Source organism: Dreissena polymorpha, chromosome 4 (assembly GCF_020536995.1).
Source record: "Dreissena polymorpha isolate Duluth1 chromosome 4, UMN_Dpol_1.0, whole genome shotgun sequence".
NCBI lineage: Eukaryota > Metazoa > Mollusca > Bivalvia > Myida > Dreissenidae > Dreissena > Dreissena polymorpha.
In genome coordinates, this window is record NC_068358.1 from 55532136 (window position 1) to 55549068 (window position 16933).

At 34.3% G+C, this 16933-nt stretch overlaps 3 protein-coding genes across 9 annotated transcripts in view; all 3 read right to left on the bottom strand.

Moving 5' to 3' along the window:
• The window catches only part of LOC127877325 (uncharacterized), a 218465-nt gene that overhangs the window by 9134 nt on the left and 192398 nt on the right, over positions 1 to 16933 (bottom strand). For 2 of the 6 annotated variants that reach the window (XM_052423049.1, XM_052423054.1), the window contains exons 1-5: positions 4462 to 4702; positions 3298 to 3448; positions 2801 to 3002; positions 2303 to 2391; positions 1700 to 1828 (exon numbers count right to left, since the gene is read on the bottom strand). In XM_052423049.1, coding sequence (XP_052279009.1) covers positions 1700 to 1828; positions 2303 to 2391; positions 2801 to 3002; positions 3298 to 3415 — 538 coding nt within the window. In that variant the 5' untranslated portion in view covers positions 3416 to 3448; positions 4462 to 4702. Of the gene's footprint in view, positions 1 to 1699; positions 1829 to 2302; positions 2392 to 2800; positions 3003 to 3297; positions 3449 to 4461; positions 4704 to 4804; positions 4969 to 16933 lie in introns of those variants that run through there. The other 4 variants (XM_052423053.1, XM_052423052.1, XM_052423051.1 and 1 more) reach the window with 3 other exon arrangements.
• LOC127877326 (uncharacterized) overlaps positions 1 to 16933 on the bottom strand; it is a 218236-nt gene that overhangs the window by 9134 nt on the left and 192169 nt on the right. The window lies entirely within an intron of this gene.
• LOC127877319 (uncharacterized) lies at positions 6789 to 15728 on the bottom strand. The gene is made up of 11 exons (XM_052423041.1): positions 15584 to 15728; positions 14054 to 14195; positions 13674 to 13776; positions 12944 to 13249; positions 12725 to 12763; positions 11597 to 11845; positions 10871 to 11026; positions 9963 to 10055; positions 8246 to 8405; positions 7676 to 7810; positions 6789 to 7330 (listed from the first exon to the last, which is right to left on the bottom strand). The coding sequence occupies exons 1-11, from the start codon at positions 15612 to 15614 to the stop codon at positions 6924 to 6926; spliced, it is 1821 nt and encodes a 606-aa protein (XP_052279001.1). The 5' UTR covers positions 15615 to 15728; the 3' UTR covers positions 6789 to 6923.

A 16933-nucleotide genomic window follows, 5' to 3' on the forward strand; every position in this document is an offset into this window, starting at 1 on the left:
ATTGACAAAGACAGATAGCATTGTGTAGTAAGACCACTAATAAATTCATACATTGTGATCTTTAAAACTTCTATTCTTACAGGGATTACCTAGAAATGCAATTCAAATAATCGTTGATTTGAAGCATTTTTTTTGGTCCAGGCAAAAAGAATTATTCATTAATTAAACAAGAGCTGTGTTTGTGAAACACAATGCCCCCTACTGCGCTTTGAAGCCATATATTTGACCTTTGACCTTGAAGGATGACCTTGACCTTTCACCACTCAAAATGTGCAGCTCCATGAGGTACACATGCATGCCAAATATCAAGTTGCTATCTTCAATATTGCAAAAGTTATGACCAAGGTTAAAGTTTTGGGACACACACATACAATGACAGACAGGCAGACAGACAGGCCAAAAACAATATACCCCCGATCATTTGATCCGGGGGCATAAAAACTTGTGGGGTTTAGTTAAGTTCATTGCTAGCAGATAATGCTACTTTGTTATAATGGTGTGGAGTCTGTAGCGTCCATTCCAGTAATTCTGTCTTGACAGACATAATTATATGTATTTTTATATTGACTAAATTTCTGAGTAGTGTAACAATTAGCTTCGTTTGTTATCCTGTACTTAGTCATGTTTGACAAATACCAATTAAGCTTTGTTTGTGTTTTTATATTTTTGCTTGTTAGATCTGTGATCTCATTTTTGCTGTAATTTGTAAGTCATTTCATGGACCCTAATTGGAAATAAATGTCATTCTATTCTTTTCCAATGCTATGATGAGCAACCATGCTTCTATTGCAAGAATTCATACATATATATCTTCACAAAAGAGAAGTCATTTCGCAATAGTTTATTTAATTTCTTTAAAACACAAAGGTGGAACTGCCTAATGCTTCCTGTCCTGCTCAAGTATACACACAGTATTCTAAAACAGGAGTGTTAGTTTGAGAAACAAACACATGCACACAGTTGATGCTGGATAGCCCTTTTCAAAGACAAGGTGAACTTCAAAATAATGGCTGGGTGATACCTCGTAGAAAAAGAATAGTCATAGACAACAACAAAGTAAGGAACGAGCCAAAGCAAAGGACATTCGTTCTAGGAAAAATTGAGTCGCATTCTGCGAAAACTGGGCTAAATGCATGTGCGTAAAGTGTCGTCCCAGATTAGCCTGTGCAGTCCGCACTGGCTAATCAGGGACGACACTTTCCGCTTTTATGGTTTTTTAGTTTCAAGGAAGTCCCTCCTAACCGAAAATTAAGTCTATGCGGAAAGCGTGATCCCTTATTAGCCTGTGTGGACTGCACAGGCTAATCTGGGATGACACTTTACGCACATGCCTTATGCCCAGTTTTCTCAGAACACAACTCAATTGTAAAATCTACTAAATCCCTCACAGACAGAAAGATGGAAGGTCAGAAGGATGGAGAGACACAATCACAATAATGATGTCTTTTGAATCAAGATACCAGGGACATATTAACCAGGAATTACCATCATTAGTCATTCAGAGTAGACACCATTCACAGCAGGTCTCTTACGAATGTTATTCGCTAATAAGTCTCATAGTAATGACATTATAAAATGTCACATGGCAACAATTGTCACACGGATGTTGACAACCAATTGACAGAATGTCCAGACATTTAATGGAGCAATGTTCATCGTACTCGATTCAGCTACCCGGTATATATAGTGACAATGTTACCTGAGTTAAGGAAGCAGATGTCAGTGACCCTCTTGTGATGTCGATACAGCATGTCCACCTTGAGTCCACTATCAGTACTGCACAGGCTCATTACTGCACCACTGTCATGCCCCGTGTACACTACATTATCTGTAATACAAACAAAATAACAGGGAATGTTTATAACAAATGGATGCCCACCCTATATGCATCCAAGAGTGTAATTGTTAAAAAATATTTTGATACTTCAACTCCATTGAACGTTGACCTGTTGATCACCAAATTGATAGGGGCCTTTCTTCCTTTATGACTAAGCAGCATAATAAGTAATATAATCCTCAGAGTTCTCTTAGTATTGAGTGGCAACGTTTATCTTGTTAAACGCCCCTTTGATCTTGCTAAATCACACATTGAAATAAAATGGCCTATACAACTGTTTGCCTAAAAATCAATAGGCATTTTTAATTCCTCCTAAGCAACCATCATACACACTTGTTTGGTTGTAGATCAAAGCTTTATGGTCATTAAAGTCATGCATGCTGTGTGTGTTTTGGCAGTGGGGGAATTTTTACAAACATCTCTTGTCCAGCCCATATAATCGTTAATAACTTCAAGGATACATACCCTGCACGCAGACACAGGAAACTTCACCAGGCGATTGGTAGCAAGGGAACTCACTGATCTTTGCTTTACCAGTCACAACATAACTACATCTGATGATAAAATTATTAAAATGAATCCAACATTAAATACTAGCAGCATAATACATAACATCATTGAACTATTAAGCAGGTCATATGATGGTAAGAGAAAACTGTTTCTATAAGATATGAAGCACAGGTACCAAAAATTAAAATCACCATCATTACTGGTATATATTAAAAGTAACCCCGCCAGCTATCACCTTTACAGACATGAAACTTAAAAAAATGCTCAATTAATTGAACATATTTTAACTATTTAAATGGTAAACTTTTAAATTCAACACAATCCAGTTAGCAATAAGATTAACTTTAACTATCAGTATAACTATAGAAATCATACATGCATAAAATATTGTCTCAAAATTCAAGAAATTAACATAATGCAGGGCCATCAATAATCCCACAAAGTTAACACCACCTATAGTGTTCAGCATACACCTCTCTCCAGAACTGCCAGGGTATCTGGCTAGTGTAATGAAACTGGTAGTCCCTGGCCAGGCTTCTAAAGATCTTAACAAACTCTTCATCAACATCTGTCAGCCGAGCAAACTGTGCGAGCGAGGAAAGAGGAATCTCTTTCAGGCAACAACGTAACCAGAAATGCATGCATGTCTCAAGTCCTGAAAAAGACATTTATTTTTTTAGATTTTAATGTTATACTGAAATAATTTATTGTGATTAGTTTCACATTTATAGAAACATAGATATGTATTATGTTTATTAATTAATTATATCAATTATACAATCAGGACAGATATGTAATCATTTTCTTGAATATGGATGGTAGTCAGAAAACTATCATTAAAATTATGCAAATAACATTAGTTCGTAAACATATCACAATGTCACGTTAAATCAATATTGTTTATACTCAAAGTTGTAAAAAACTCATTTGAACACATATATTTTCCCCACCTTCAATCAGTTCCTTCCACAGTCGGCACACCTTTTTGCACATGGCTGCAGCATGTCCATTTAGTTTGCTCAAAATATATGCTTGAATTTCTTCAGGAAGGCAGCTTATGCTGGCCATTGTAGTTTTTGCATACCAAACTTACTTATAAGCCTTCAAACAAGAAATCAGCATGGTCATACATTGATAACAGCAGTATAAATACTAATTATGTCATTTACCGGTAACCAATCATTGAACAAATGCTGGTTCTAACTCTGCAATAAGAAATCTACAATTATGTTAAATATGGAAAAAACAACATTGTGTCATATATAAAAGGAACATCTGCACACATTTAATTTTGGAGAGTTCCATTCAATGGTTTTAGTTGTATATTAATGCATCAGTGATTTTTTTTGCTAAAATTTATCGCTGATTTTCGGCTGCTTCCCAATCGCAAAAATCAACGTTTTTTCCCAAAAAGTCTCTTAACTCTGGATCTCAACTTTTTATTTAAACATCCTACAAAATATATAACTTGAATTTAGTCCTTTTTGTCAATAAATAATTCCCAAATTTGCCACTTTAATCAATCAAAACAATCCCATTTGACCAGACTAGAAAAAAACATGAACATGCACTTGCAAACGATTTTAATTTTGTTACTTATAATCATATTTATAATGCTTCATTTTTCCCAATTTCATGGTTTATCACACTATTTTTCCCAATTTCATGGTTCATCGCGCTAATTTTCCCAATTCAAATGGCACAGGCTGTAACAAATAAAAGAAAAAAAAAATCACTGTGCATGAGAACAACGCATCTCCGCCTTAAAATGCTTATGTCTTAACAAAATGACCATACCGACTTCTATTTATAGTTATTAGATTAGAACTTATGATAACTTTACACTTTTTCTAATTTGTTAATGGTTGCCATTAGCTTATTTATGAACATTCATATGCTTATGTATGAAATACTTGGCCATTCCCACTTTTAAATATGCTGGTCATTAAAACAGTATTAATATATACTTGTACTAGTCTGTGAACAGTAACCATTAGCAATTTCAATGAAAACAAAAACACGCATAAGTGTTTGAAAATATTTGATAATCTGGTCATTTATTCCATAGCAGCATTTACAATATTGGAGAAATAAAAATATTAACACCATATTACTCTGCATATCCGAATTTTTCATAGTCCGAAACATATCCCTGTATGTTTAAATGAAAGCAAATTCTTAGAAAACGAATTGCTATTTGCGTTTCATGAATTTTATAATGAAATATGTTTTTTTAATACTAGCAAGAACTCATGAAATGTCAACGTAAATGACGAGCCGTGGATGTTTAAATGGCCATTTATTCAGTTGCTTGTTGTTGTTATTGTCCCGTTATTAACATATTTCCGGATGCACAATTTCGGATAGGCTATTTTCTGAGCATGTACCAAATTGAAAACACTCATCTACGCCTCTGACACTCTATATAGACATTTGTTAAGTAGCGGATACTCTTACCGAATATACTTGTTACAAAACATACTGTGTAAGTGTAAGAAGAAAACACAATTGTTAGGTATTAAAAATTACACTTGCTTATGCCAAACATTCACTTAAAAGTGACTTATTTACACACTTCCAAAGACTTCAATAATGTCTAATCTTGTGATGTTGGTGATGTCATAACAGACTATGGTAGGTTTACAGGAATACCTCGCCTGATATAGTTGCAATAATACAACTCCCAGCTATTTACCCTCTGGGGGTCAATATGTATATGAGAGCACAGGTGATTTAAGCGTGTGGCTATGATATTAATTAGTGAAAACATCATTTTGAATGCTAAATTATCAACTTGTCTGAAAAAAAAAATTCACTATCAATAATATATAATAGTGAAAATATTTTTTTCAGAAAAGTTCATTTTTCCTTATAATATGATTATTTAGCATTCAAAATGATGTTTTCACTAATTAATATCATAGCCACACACTAATCACCTGTGTATGAGTGCGTATGTACTCAATCTCAGAGCATTCAAGAAGAACTATCTCCTGATGATGTTTATAGAGTCCTTACAGATGAGGATTTCTATTTAAATCCACTTATCTTTGTAATAAGGTTCATTTGAAGTAACATGCAATACCTACAAATTTATGCTCCACACAAGAAACAGACTACATGAAAATTAAGCAAAGCACAGTTTTAATACTCAAACAATACTTATAAAAGTGTAATGTTCCTTGTAATATGCACTTCATCTCATTGTCCTATATCATGTACAAAGGTGTTTTTTTTCTAAATACCATCAGTACCAAAGGAGTTATGCTGCGCACAAGCAAATTTACCAAAGCGCAACTCAGTAAAGCCTGACTTCAGTTATTGTTCTTGTACTCTGGCATGCCCTCTATTTTTATTTGAAGTTTCATATGTGTTATTTCAATAATTCCCAATTAAAGGGGCCTTTTCACAGATTTTGGCATGTTTTGAAGTTTATCAATAAATGCTTTATATTTATAAATGTTAACATTGGATATAAAAAGATTCATTAAAAAATCAAGAATAAAATTAAAAAAAGAAAAAAAAAAGGTGATCCTCAGCAGGGCTCAAACCACTGACCCCTGAAGTCCTGGAGTAAAAAGCCTACCACTTAGACCACTCAGCCATCCTTCCGGATACTTCAGCTGTATTTATTACTCGATATAAGCAATCCTCTTAGTTTCACATAATATAACGGCAACAACAGAACTCTCCAAATTATTAATTTGTTTCGCGTTGCAACGCTTTTTAATTTTCAGGTTTTTAAATCGTCAAAAGATGCATATAATGGCTATATTAGAGAATGGTAAATGTTCAGCATTACTGTTTCCTCACAAATATAACTACAAAGAAAATTTGTGAAACTGAAACAACTTTTTTCAATTTTGTCAATTTACCAAAACGTGAAAAGATCCCTTTAAGATATGCCTTGCACAAAAAGATAAAAGAAAGCTCTGTTTTGTATTTTTTTTTACATCGAAAGAGTTTTGCGTACAAAAATTGACCTAATTATTTTAAGATTGCAGTGGCAAAGTTGATGCGGTATGCACCTAGCGACCTGGAGATCCCACATTTGATCCCCAATGGCAGAGCGTTTGTTAATTATCTCAAATAGATACCAAATACTGGAAGAGTGTGTCATTCCAAGGAACCTGACTCAAGTGTCTCAATAAGCCTAAGGCTTTCAACGGTGAATGCAATTACTGGGAAGCTTAAATAAATAGGTTAAAACTTAACAAATCTTTGAGCACTTGTAAAGTTGGCTAGATTGGTTGACATCGGATGATAAATCAGGTTTCTATCCTGAATATTGTTTGGTATTTTCCCTGACAAACAAATTTGTGTGTACTGTTTTCTGATCCATTTTTGGCTCCTCTGAGATTTGAACAAACCTGATCTAGATTTCGGACATGGTATAATTACACAATGTACATGTACACATAAATTAGAACAAAGACAAGTATTGTTTCCACAAATTTTATTTAAAAAAAACTGCAAAGTATATACATTATATCTTGTTTGTTTCTGTGGAAACATTTCATGGCACACACAAATAACAATCAATGATTGGATGATAGATGACCTTACTATAATTGATTCAGGGACATTGCACAATGCTCAGATTAGGCATTGTATTTGTTCTTCTGTGAAGAAGAGAACAGTTTAAGTCCTGGTTTTCTTTTGCATGATTGCTCTCAGCCTCAACACCATCATCATATATATTTCTGAGAGAACCAGTTTGACCATTTTCAGCCCCCTGCTTAGTAGAGTTAAATCTCTCATATGATAATGAGAACCCTAGTGGAAGCACAGATAACCATTCAGATATTGACTGATGAAAGCCATTTTTCAAGATATGTTTGCCAGTGTTATCTGCGCTTCCTTTAGCACTGTTTTGCGGGACATGTTCATTTGGCAAGTCTGTTAAACTCGGTGAAGACATACAGGACCCCAGAGTTTTGTGAGATTTCTCCTCCTTTGGAACATTGCCTTTCTCCGTTTGCCCTTTAAAAAATATACAATCAAACACACACATAAATAACAAAATAAATGAAATAAGTCCAAAATGCTTAATGCAAAATTGATTAAAACTAACTTCTTTAATGGGTATGAACTTAAATCAAATGCTAACAAATAGCATTTAGTGTTGGTAAGACATTTTGTGTGAATCTTAATCATTTTTTTTACAGGTATGACCACAATCTTAAGTATTTATTTTAGATAAGACCACAATAAGCAGCATTTAAAATGGACAAGACCACATGTACCAGGTAAGTACTAAAAGTAATTGTGCAAGTAAAATAATAATGTGTATACTAATTACTTGAATGCAATTACCCAGGACATTACCTATTTTTATATGAGCTATTTTCTGTTGATGTTCTTGTGTTCTGCGAGAGGATACAAGGGCATTTCTAGCCTCTATACAGCCCAGGGAAGCTGCCTTCTGTGTCAACTTCTCTGCAGCAACCATATCCTGGGGTACTGTGGAAACAACAACATTGTTGTGAATCAAACGTATAACAAAAGGATATAGAACCCAATCAATATATTTACTTTTATCTCATCAAAACATGAAACAGCCATCTGACACTTTAGTTCCACATGTCTTTAAAACAATTGTGTGCATCTAAAAAGAACTGGATGAGGATAATTGTGGGACGGGTAATCAGAGGCAGTGAAAGTTGTTACACATGACTCAATATAATGCTGATTAAAGCTTTCAAATTAAGACTTTGCTGTTTAATGAAAGAAAACATGATCCATTTAGACTGCAACTTCAGTAAGAGCATTGGGATCTCAGTCAATTGCCCCAATGTAATACTTCTTACGTCAGATTCCTTCATTAATTTTATTTTTATCATACTCAAATGTTGAAGTCTGACAGTTTTCAAGCTGTCTGATATTAATTAAGCTCACCAATGAGTCCATGTTGGTGGAACATGGCCAGGGAGTAGGTGGCCTCTGGATGAGCATGCTCAGCTGCCTGTGAGAGGAGCTGGTAGGCACGCTGCATGTCCTTCCTCACCCCCGCACCATGCTGGTAGCACAGGCCCAGGGCATACTCACACTCAACATCCTGCAGACAAACAGCACAGGGTTGTTACAACTATGTTTTTCGACAAAGTTATTTATGTAAATGAATGAAATGTAAAATGGTAAAACCTTTACTGGTAATTTTTGTGTTGATTGTAAACACAAACAATTATCAAAGGTTTTATGATCATGGTTGGCAACCACTGGTTGCTTTTAAAATGACTTATTTTTGTCTTAATAGAGAAGGCCCCTACATCCTAGCTTCACCTTAACTCTTTATTTTGTAATAGATAGCCGAAATGTACAAATTATTACAAAAGAAGTTTAATGCGTGTATCCAAAGAACACTTTCAACAAAATACAGCTTTTGGTGCTTTATTGCTTATTTATTAAGCAATACCAAGTACAATTCTCAAACATATTGTAACAAGAACTTAAGAACAACAAGAGATGTGTTCGTCAGAAACACAATGACCCTACTGCTCCACTTTGAAATAAAATTTATATTTATCATTTGGCAGGTATAGAAATCCTCTCCCTTTAAAGCTTATTACTTCCCTTGGATTTTGTCCAATCCAACCAGGGGGGGGGGGTCTGTAGACAGTCAAAATGACCAAGTCAGACATCACTGACAACCAAGGCCTGTGGTTTATCTAAGAGATCATAGCCAAAGTTCATCATGTACCTATAGACATAAGTCCAGAGGTATGTAATGAACCCTACCATTCACAAATTAGTACAGTAAAAAAATGATAATTATATCATTTAAAAAAAACTTTGACAAATCATTCATTTGAGTTATAAATAATTAAAATAAAAAATCTGTACAGTAACTGTGAAAAGAAGTTAAATTCTTGGTAAGGAAATATATAATATGAGATTTATAATTATATAAATTACTTCCCTTGAAAATAATTGTCTCTAACAAATCTCTATTTTTAGTAGAAAATAATTAAAAGCCACTCTCTATTTTTAGTAGCAAATAATTAAAAGCCACTCTCTATTTTTAGTAGCAAATAATTAAAAGCCACTACTGTGACTGTAGATTCACCACTCAATGTGCAGCTCCATGAGATACACATGCATGCCAAAAATCAAGTTGCTATGTTCAATATTGAATAATTATCTCCCTTTAAAGCTTATTACTTCCCTTTGATTTGTATTTTTGACCTTAGACCTTGAAGGATGACCTTGACCTTTTACCACGATTTGTTTGTCAGACACACAATGCCGCCTACTGCGCCACTTTGATTTATTTAAAAAATATATATAATTTGGCAGGTCAGATAATTATGTCCATTTAAAGCTTATTACTTCCCTTGGATTTGTTTTTTTCGATCCCTAGACCTGGAAGGATGATGTTCACCTTGAAATTTTACCACTCAAAATGTGCAGCTCCATGAGATACACATGCATGCCAAATATCAACCTGCTATCTTCAATATTTAAAAAGTTATGGCCAATGTTAAAATTATTTTTCGGACGGACGGACAGACTGACATACTGACTGACGGACAGTTTAACTGCTATATGCCACCCTACCGGGGGCATAATAAAATATCCTCCTATATTGACATGTCAATGTACAAGGTGTATTTACATGTTGATTGGCCCCCAGGGTGAGGTATTTGACAGCTTTCTTCTGGTCCTCTGTGTCCTCCTGTGTGTAGAAGACACCCAGGTACCTCTGGGCCTGAGGTAGAGCAAGATCATTACAAACACGATTGCAAGTATATTAAGTTATAAACCTACACAATGGTTGCGTATTGAATATCAAGCAAACTTTATGTGTCAAAGACACTGATGCTGCTGAGTGACGCACACACACCACATGTTTGGACACCGAAAAATGCACTTCTTACTTAAAGAGGACTTGCTCCAATTTGCTATAATACCAAGCCTCTTTGCAATGTTAACAAGAGAATTTTTTTTTCTTCTATGTATATATTAAGAAAACGAGTAACCCCCAGGACAGGACCCATTATGACCCAGGTAGGTCAATGTCAAGGTCAAAATAAGATCAGGTCAGTTGGGTTGTTGAAAGTATTCAAAAACATAACTCATGCAAGTAACAAAGTTTTGTAGAAAGCATTATTGATGTTAGCTGTCATTTTGGACATTTTGAAAGTCCGAAAGTAGGCTAATATATAGCTCAAAATGACGTATTAACTTAATGTGGGTGTGTTGAAAAAGTGCCGAAGAAAACATGCACGTTTAAATATTGGTGTGATATGATAAATGCCATTTTGGAATAACATGTAAGGACAGACAGAGCAAACAGTCAGGTCAAACACTATATGCCTCTTTGTATCGTTCTCTGTATCATTATTGGCTGCAAATATGACAATTTGTTTTTCATAAACAAAAAACTATTACTCGTATGAAACAAAGGACAATGATGGTTTTGTGATCCTCTGAGCTAACTATTACAAATCTAAGGCATTAATAATGAATTAAGGTAAATCAGCAATTTTGTTTGAGCTAATGCGAGCACGGAAGTTCCCTCACCTTTGAGAGGCCCAGGTCGGCTGCAGTGGTGATCATCTGTAGCCCTTGTGCATGGTCACAAGGTGTCAATGGTGACCCCTCCATGTAGAGCAGACCCAGGTTGTACAGGGCCTCAGGGTGAAGGTCTTCCGCTGCCTGTCTGTACAGCCGCACAGCCTGACAACAGCAGAAATGTTTATGGTTATACAAATATAATTTTAAGACATCCAACATGGGATTGTACATCTTGTTAATGGGCTTGAAATGACATAAAAAATACACTAAATACCTGTCTGCAACATGGGGAGTCTGTTGTCAAGAATGCCCTTCATTTTGTATTTAACAGTGACCTTAGAAGCAGAAACTGCATTTTGCCTAAATTTGTCCTTTGAATTCTTATTTGACATTGACAGTTCAGCTTTGAAAAGGATCTTACACATGACACTCTGTCTCTACATGGTGAATATTTGCAGAGATATATTTTATAAGTGCAATATGGATTATGAAAGAACAAGCTCAGATGGATGGACGAACAATCTGCATAAATATCCAAGTACCATAGTGATGACTATAAAGCTGACTGCAAAGCGGTTTTACACAATGATTTTATGTCCATTCAGAAGTTAGAGATCAAAATGTATATTCAAATCTTACCAGTATTGCATATAATGTTAACTGTTTGAAGAAAAATTATTCAAGGGAGGAACGGGCAGTGACTTGTTTTTCCAATGCAGATTGTATGGTTACCTCAGCTTTATTCTCCGCAACACCTTTTCCATGTTCATAACAGATAGCTAAATTAAATTTAGCTTTGGTATTTCCTAGATCACTGGACTCTCTCCACAGTTGTGCAGCTTGCTGCCAGTCTCCATTTTCAGCAGCCTCTGCTCCTTGTATACCCTTACCAGTAGCTGTGTACTTGTCACAGACCGCAGAGAAATCAGCAAACACCGAGCCAAGATCTTCTCGAGTAGCTTGCGTGTCTTGTTTACAACTCTAAAAGCAGGTTTCAATGGTGAAGTCTTGCCAACATCAGCAGGCATGGTATCAAAGAATAGTATTTAATTAAATTGATTCGTTTAAAGAGAATTGCAAATGCATGACAGAAACTGATGCCACACGATGCATGTTCCGACACAGAAAAATCCACTGAATACTTTTCTACAGCTGTCAGAATGACAAAGGGCTAAAACTGGTCCTAGTCAAGACTCCTTACATATCAAACAGTTGAATTGTTAAAGGAAATCTATTATATACCAACAAATAACATGTATATTAACAATAAGTTTTGTAATAAATGGAGGTGAAATAAAATTTACAAAAAAAAGACTCCTTACATAAAGATCATATACACATTAGGCTGTGAAAGTTTGAGCAAAATCTTTTAAAGCAGTTAGAGAACTTGAACACACATAATTATGGAACTACATATATTTTAGAGTGCAAAAACAGACTAATGGCTATAATTCTGCCAAAACAAAAATCCTCACAGCAAAAATTCCTTTCCTTACAATAAAACACACACTAAGGTCATTCAACTGTTAAGTTTAAACAACAGCCATCCAGTAATTAAAGAGGAGTTGAAAAAACAAGCTTCAGGAGACGATATATTCTAAGTTGGAAAAATAGACGAAGGGCCATTATTCTGCCAATAATTATTTCAGTCCAAAATCTTTTCTTTGACATTATCTTTACACTGAGGTCATCCAAATATGAACAGATCATTTGAGAAAGATCCACCATGTAGTAAAAGGGAACTTCAAACACAAGGTTTCGTACCTGCGTACAGAAGTACATATGGACAGACAAGTAAAATGCTTAACGCCACCCACTGAGTGGGGGCATAAAAAGTCTGTACTGATGTACTGTACTCACTTTGTTTTTAACAGATGCATCTGCTTTTGATTCATCAATCTGAAAAAAATAAATAATAAACAGTGTTTTCACAATTGTTAGCAGTAATTATTAAATAACAAACAACATGTGCATCATAAATGATAATTACTGCAGAATACCTTGAAAAGTACATCTCAAAGCAATGTGAATACTATTTATAAATTATATACATACGACTATTAGTTACTTGTGAACTACCTTTGATTTCTTTTTGGATTTCTTTGCAGCTGTCTGGAAAAAACTTGAGCGGGTGTGGGGATCAAATATCCACAATGATTTCACAATGGACGGTCTAGTTGGAGTTTTCTCCACTGTAGATTTTGCATCTGCGACTGAACTCTGGCTAGAGGTGTGCAGATAACGTCTGTCACCAGGCAAGGCATGCAGCACTGGTAAATGATTGATAGGGCAGCACTTGTTGGATGTATCAGGACTGCCATATTTCTTTCTCAAGTACTCAAAATGTGCTCTGTGAAGGTGGACTACAGCTCCAAGAACACCACCCTGAAAATTATTTGATGTAGAACAATACACATGTATTTATTTACAGGGTTTTATTACAAGTATTACAGCCAAGGTATTTTATTCCCTGTCAAAGCCATTTAACAGTGTTCTAGTCTGTCCGTATCTGATGTTAACAACCAATATTTTTCAAGTTAGTATAAATTAATAATTACAACCATGTGGTTAACTGATTAAGTTGTACAATTTCTTGTGACAAGTGTATAACCATTTTGTGATAAAAGGATATAATGGCTTTATTGCATGAATAATTCCAATGCATTACTACATTTTGTACACATTTATTGAAATGGTTCTGAAAATTAACAGATAGAGATTATTCGGGTCCAAATGTCCGTTTTTTGTCACATTTGGGACTATCCTGTAAACTTGTACCTCAGAATTACATTTCATATTGATATATTACCAATCCAAGAGCTTCACATGTGGTGCGTGGCCCATATACAAGATTCCAAAAGTCATGAGTTGGTCTTGAACTTTCCTCTTCTTTATGAGTGTTGCTTTCAGTACTGTTGACAATTATCAATCATTAATACTTTATTATAAATGATAAAGAACGATTTTATTTTAATAATCAAAATCCATGTAAGAACAAAATGAATGCAATTTACTTTATCATTACGGTAATACAGAAATCTATGCAGTTTTGAGTTAATTCATGTACTTCAAATTTCTAACGTCAAATACCAGAACAAAATACATTACAGCTCTGAAATTTAGTAATGTTCATAACATTCCTACACATATCTTCATCGCAATCAGAAATATAGAACATCTTAAACCTACCCTGGTTTGCAGTGCCACTTCCATTGAAAGTGGGTGCTTTGAGCCTCATTAACCTCCTTCTTGCACCCAGTTTCATGCTGTTCTTCAACACTGATGCCTGCCGAGGCTCCAGAACAATGGTTGTGACATTTCTGTCGTATAGCTGTAATTAGTTAGAACAACACATTGAGAAACACACTGGAAGACAAAGAGGTATAGATCTGATAAGTTTTAAACAAACATATAAATCTTAGACGGAATGTTTTGATTTCTCTTGAATAAAAATATTTACTTTTTTTAAGAAACTTACTGTTTCAACAATTTGTGCAATATTTCTAACCAGTTTTATGAAGAACTAGTCTTATAAATCAGAATTTTTTACCATGAAGTGAAACATATTGGATGGGATGTCTCGGCTTATATTTTCATTAATTTTGATAACTTTGAATAAGAACACCATATATCAACTTATTTTATCTAGACGGAGCTCTACTAGTAAATTGAGTAATGCTGAGAAAATAAAAAAATACCTTCACAAGACTAAATAATTAATAAGATATTTTAATGTATGTTATTGGTTAAGAGTGGCTCCAGCATTATTAAAACTTGAAACACTCTTGTCCACAATCACATTGTCAAAGAATCCGATCAAAGATGGAATGTTTCCCTTAATAACACATAATAAAGCGCTCAAGATTTGAGCCAAACTTTCAAGCACTGAATACAAATACTTAAGGGTTAATAATTTAAGATAAAATTAACATGTCTGTAGAGCTACTCTATTTCTATTTAATGTTCAATAAACATTTTAAAGACAACTATCCCATTAAGGATGTATAAAAAAACTTAAACCAAAACATGTTTGCAGTTTTATTCCAATCTCAATAAATTCTTTTAATATCTTTCAATAATTAACAAATTCATCACATGATTGCATTTTAGTTTTAAGAAAAATGAAGACTTATTGTATGGCAGAATAATTGATGATTAAGAAATATAAAATTGGAGTGTAGGCATTTTCTTCATTAATGTTGGCACATGTTAGACACTATGTTTTGTTTAAAAAATATAAAGTTATTATATATGTAGTGTTGACTATTCTTATAAAAAAAATGAAAACACAACTATGACATTTTTCTGGTTTCCACTATATATTTGAAAATGGTCATTGACCGTTACATGGTCCAGCTAATAGGTGGTATTTAATGTATTAAACATCTCATTTATCAGACATGTGGGTGCTTTTATTAAGTTGCAAGGAAAATTTAAAACACACTTTATGGATTAAATTATATACTGTTTAATATGTAGTCAATGATATAACTGATATATGATATATACTTTAAATCATGTTCGCATATCTTTTATTCTATGAAATCCTAATATTACAAAGTCAAAGTATCAAAATAGGTCACTCTATGACTGTATAATATCATATTATGATTAGAATGTTTACAGCCCTGTTTCAATTTCAAGGTATAAGTCCAAAATTTTGTCCTCGAGTAAAACGGTAATAAATAATTTGACCACCAATCTGTATAAGCGTCTTACCCCTCGGCAGGCTATGTATCCACCTCCACATTTATGTAAAATGCATAGTTTAAGACTGGTGAAAGTGAAGAAAAGATAACAGCCACTTCGACCTTGGAAATTGGAAAACCCCACAGATGACGTAGTTTTGGTACCCGAGCTGTTGCTGTAAAGGTAAAAGACGGAACTCAATTTAACTACAGGTTAACATAGGAAAATAGTATACTTAGCATGCGCAAAAACGTCAAAAATGAAATTAAAGGAATACACATTAAGAATACCCAGGTCAACATTAAAATTCCATAACATACCATTAGTTATGCCATCCAATCGCTAATGACAAATCGCTCAATACGATAATACGTGTTTCAGACCGAATCCGCATATGTAACTTTTTTAAATAACCAAACGCTTATTGACAATGATTGCTATATTTGGTTTTATAATATTTCTTATGTTTTTAGGGTTAGACATGATACATTTAGTGCGAATGTTATACAGTGTGACTGTGGGTTGGATCAGGACAAACGGTTCTGTGAAGAAACACATTTTGGAAGTTAGCACACTGAAACGTAAGTCAAACAGTCGGAGTCACGAAAACGTCTGAGCGTTGTTACTTACAGGCTAGAAACCAGTTAACGGTTTGAAACCACTATATTTGTTTTTTTGTTGCATGTTTGGTTTTCTCTTCTCATTTTTAGCACTATTATATATGAAATATATATTGTGGAGCTATCCTACTCACCCCGACGTCGGCGTGAGATTGGAATGTTAAAGTTTGCGTACCACCTCAAATATTTTCTATAACCCTTGACATATTGCTTTTATATTTTGTGTACTTCTTTACCATCTTGACCCCATCCTATAAACAAGAGCAGACAACTGTATCAAGCATTTTGTAAGAATAATGGCCCTTTTTCCACTTAGAATATTCATATTATTGATAAATCTATGTTAAAGTTTGCGTACCACTTCAAATATTTTCTATGTCCCTTGACAAATTGCTTTCATATTTTTCATACTTCTTTACCAACATGACCCCTATCTTTAAACAAGAGCAGACAACTGTTTCAAGCATTTTGTAAGATTTATGTTCCCTTTTTATACTTAGAAAATTGAAAATTTTGTTTAAGTTTTGTGTTTAGGTTCACTTTATTCCTAAAGTGTCAAAGCTATTGCTTTCATACTTACTATCATTAGGGGACTGTGGGCAGGCAAAGTTATGTGACTCTGACTGGCATTTTGACAGAATTATGGCCCCTTTTTAGTTTTATACTTAGATAATTTAGTATTTGGTTAGGTTATGTGTTTTGGTCAATTTTTCTCCTAAAGTATCATAGCTATTGCGCTCAGACTTGGAAAACTCTACTA

Coding starts and splice junctions, on each gene's coding strand:
- LOC127877319 (XM_052423041.1), bottom strand. CDS start 15,614: ATGTGGAGGTGGATACATAGCCTGCCGAGGG. Junction 11,846..12,724: donor ATGCATCTGTTAAAAACAAA/GTGAGTACAGTA, acceptor ACCTGCTTTTAG/AGTTGTAAACAAGACACGCA. Junction 8,406..9,962: donor CCCTGGGGGCCAATCAACAT/GTAAATACACCT, acceptor GTTTGTCTGCAG/GATGTTGAGTGTGAGTATGC.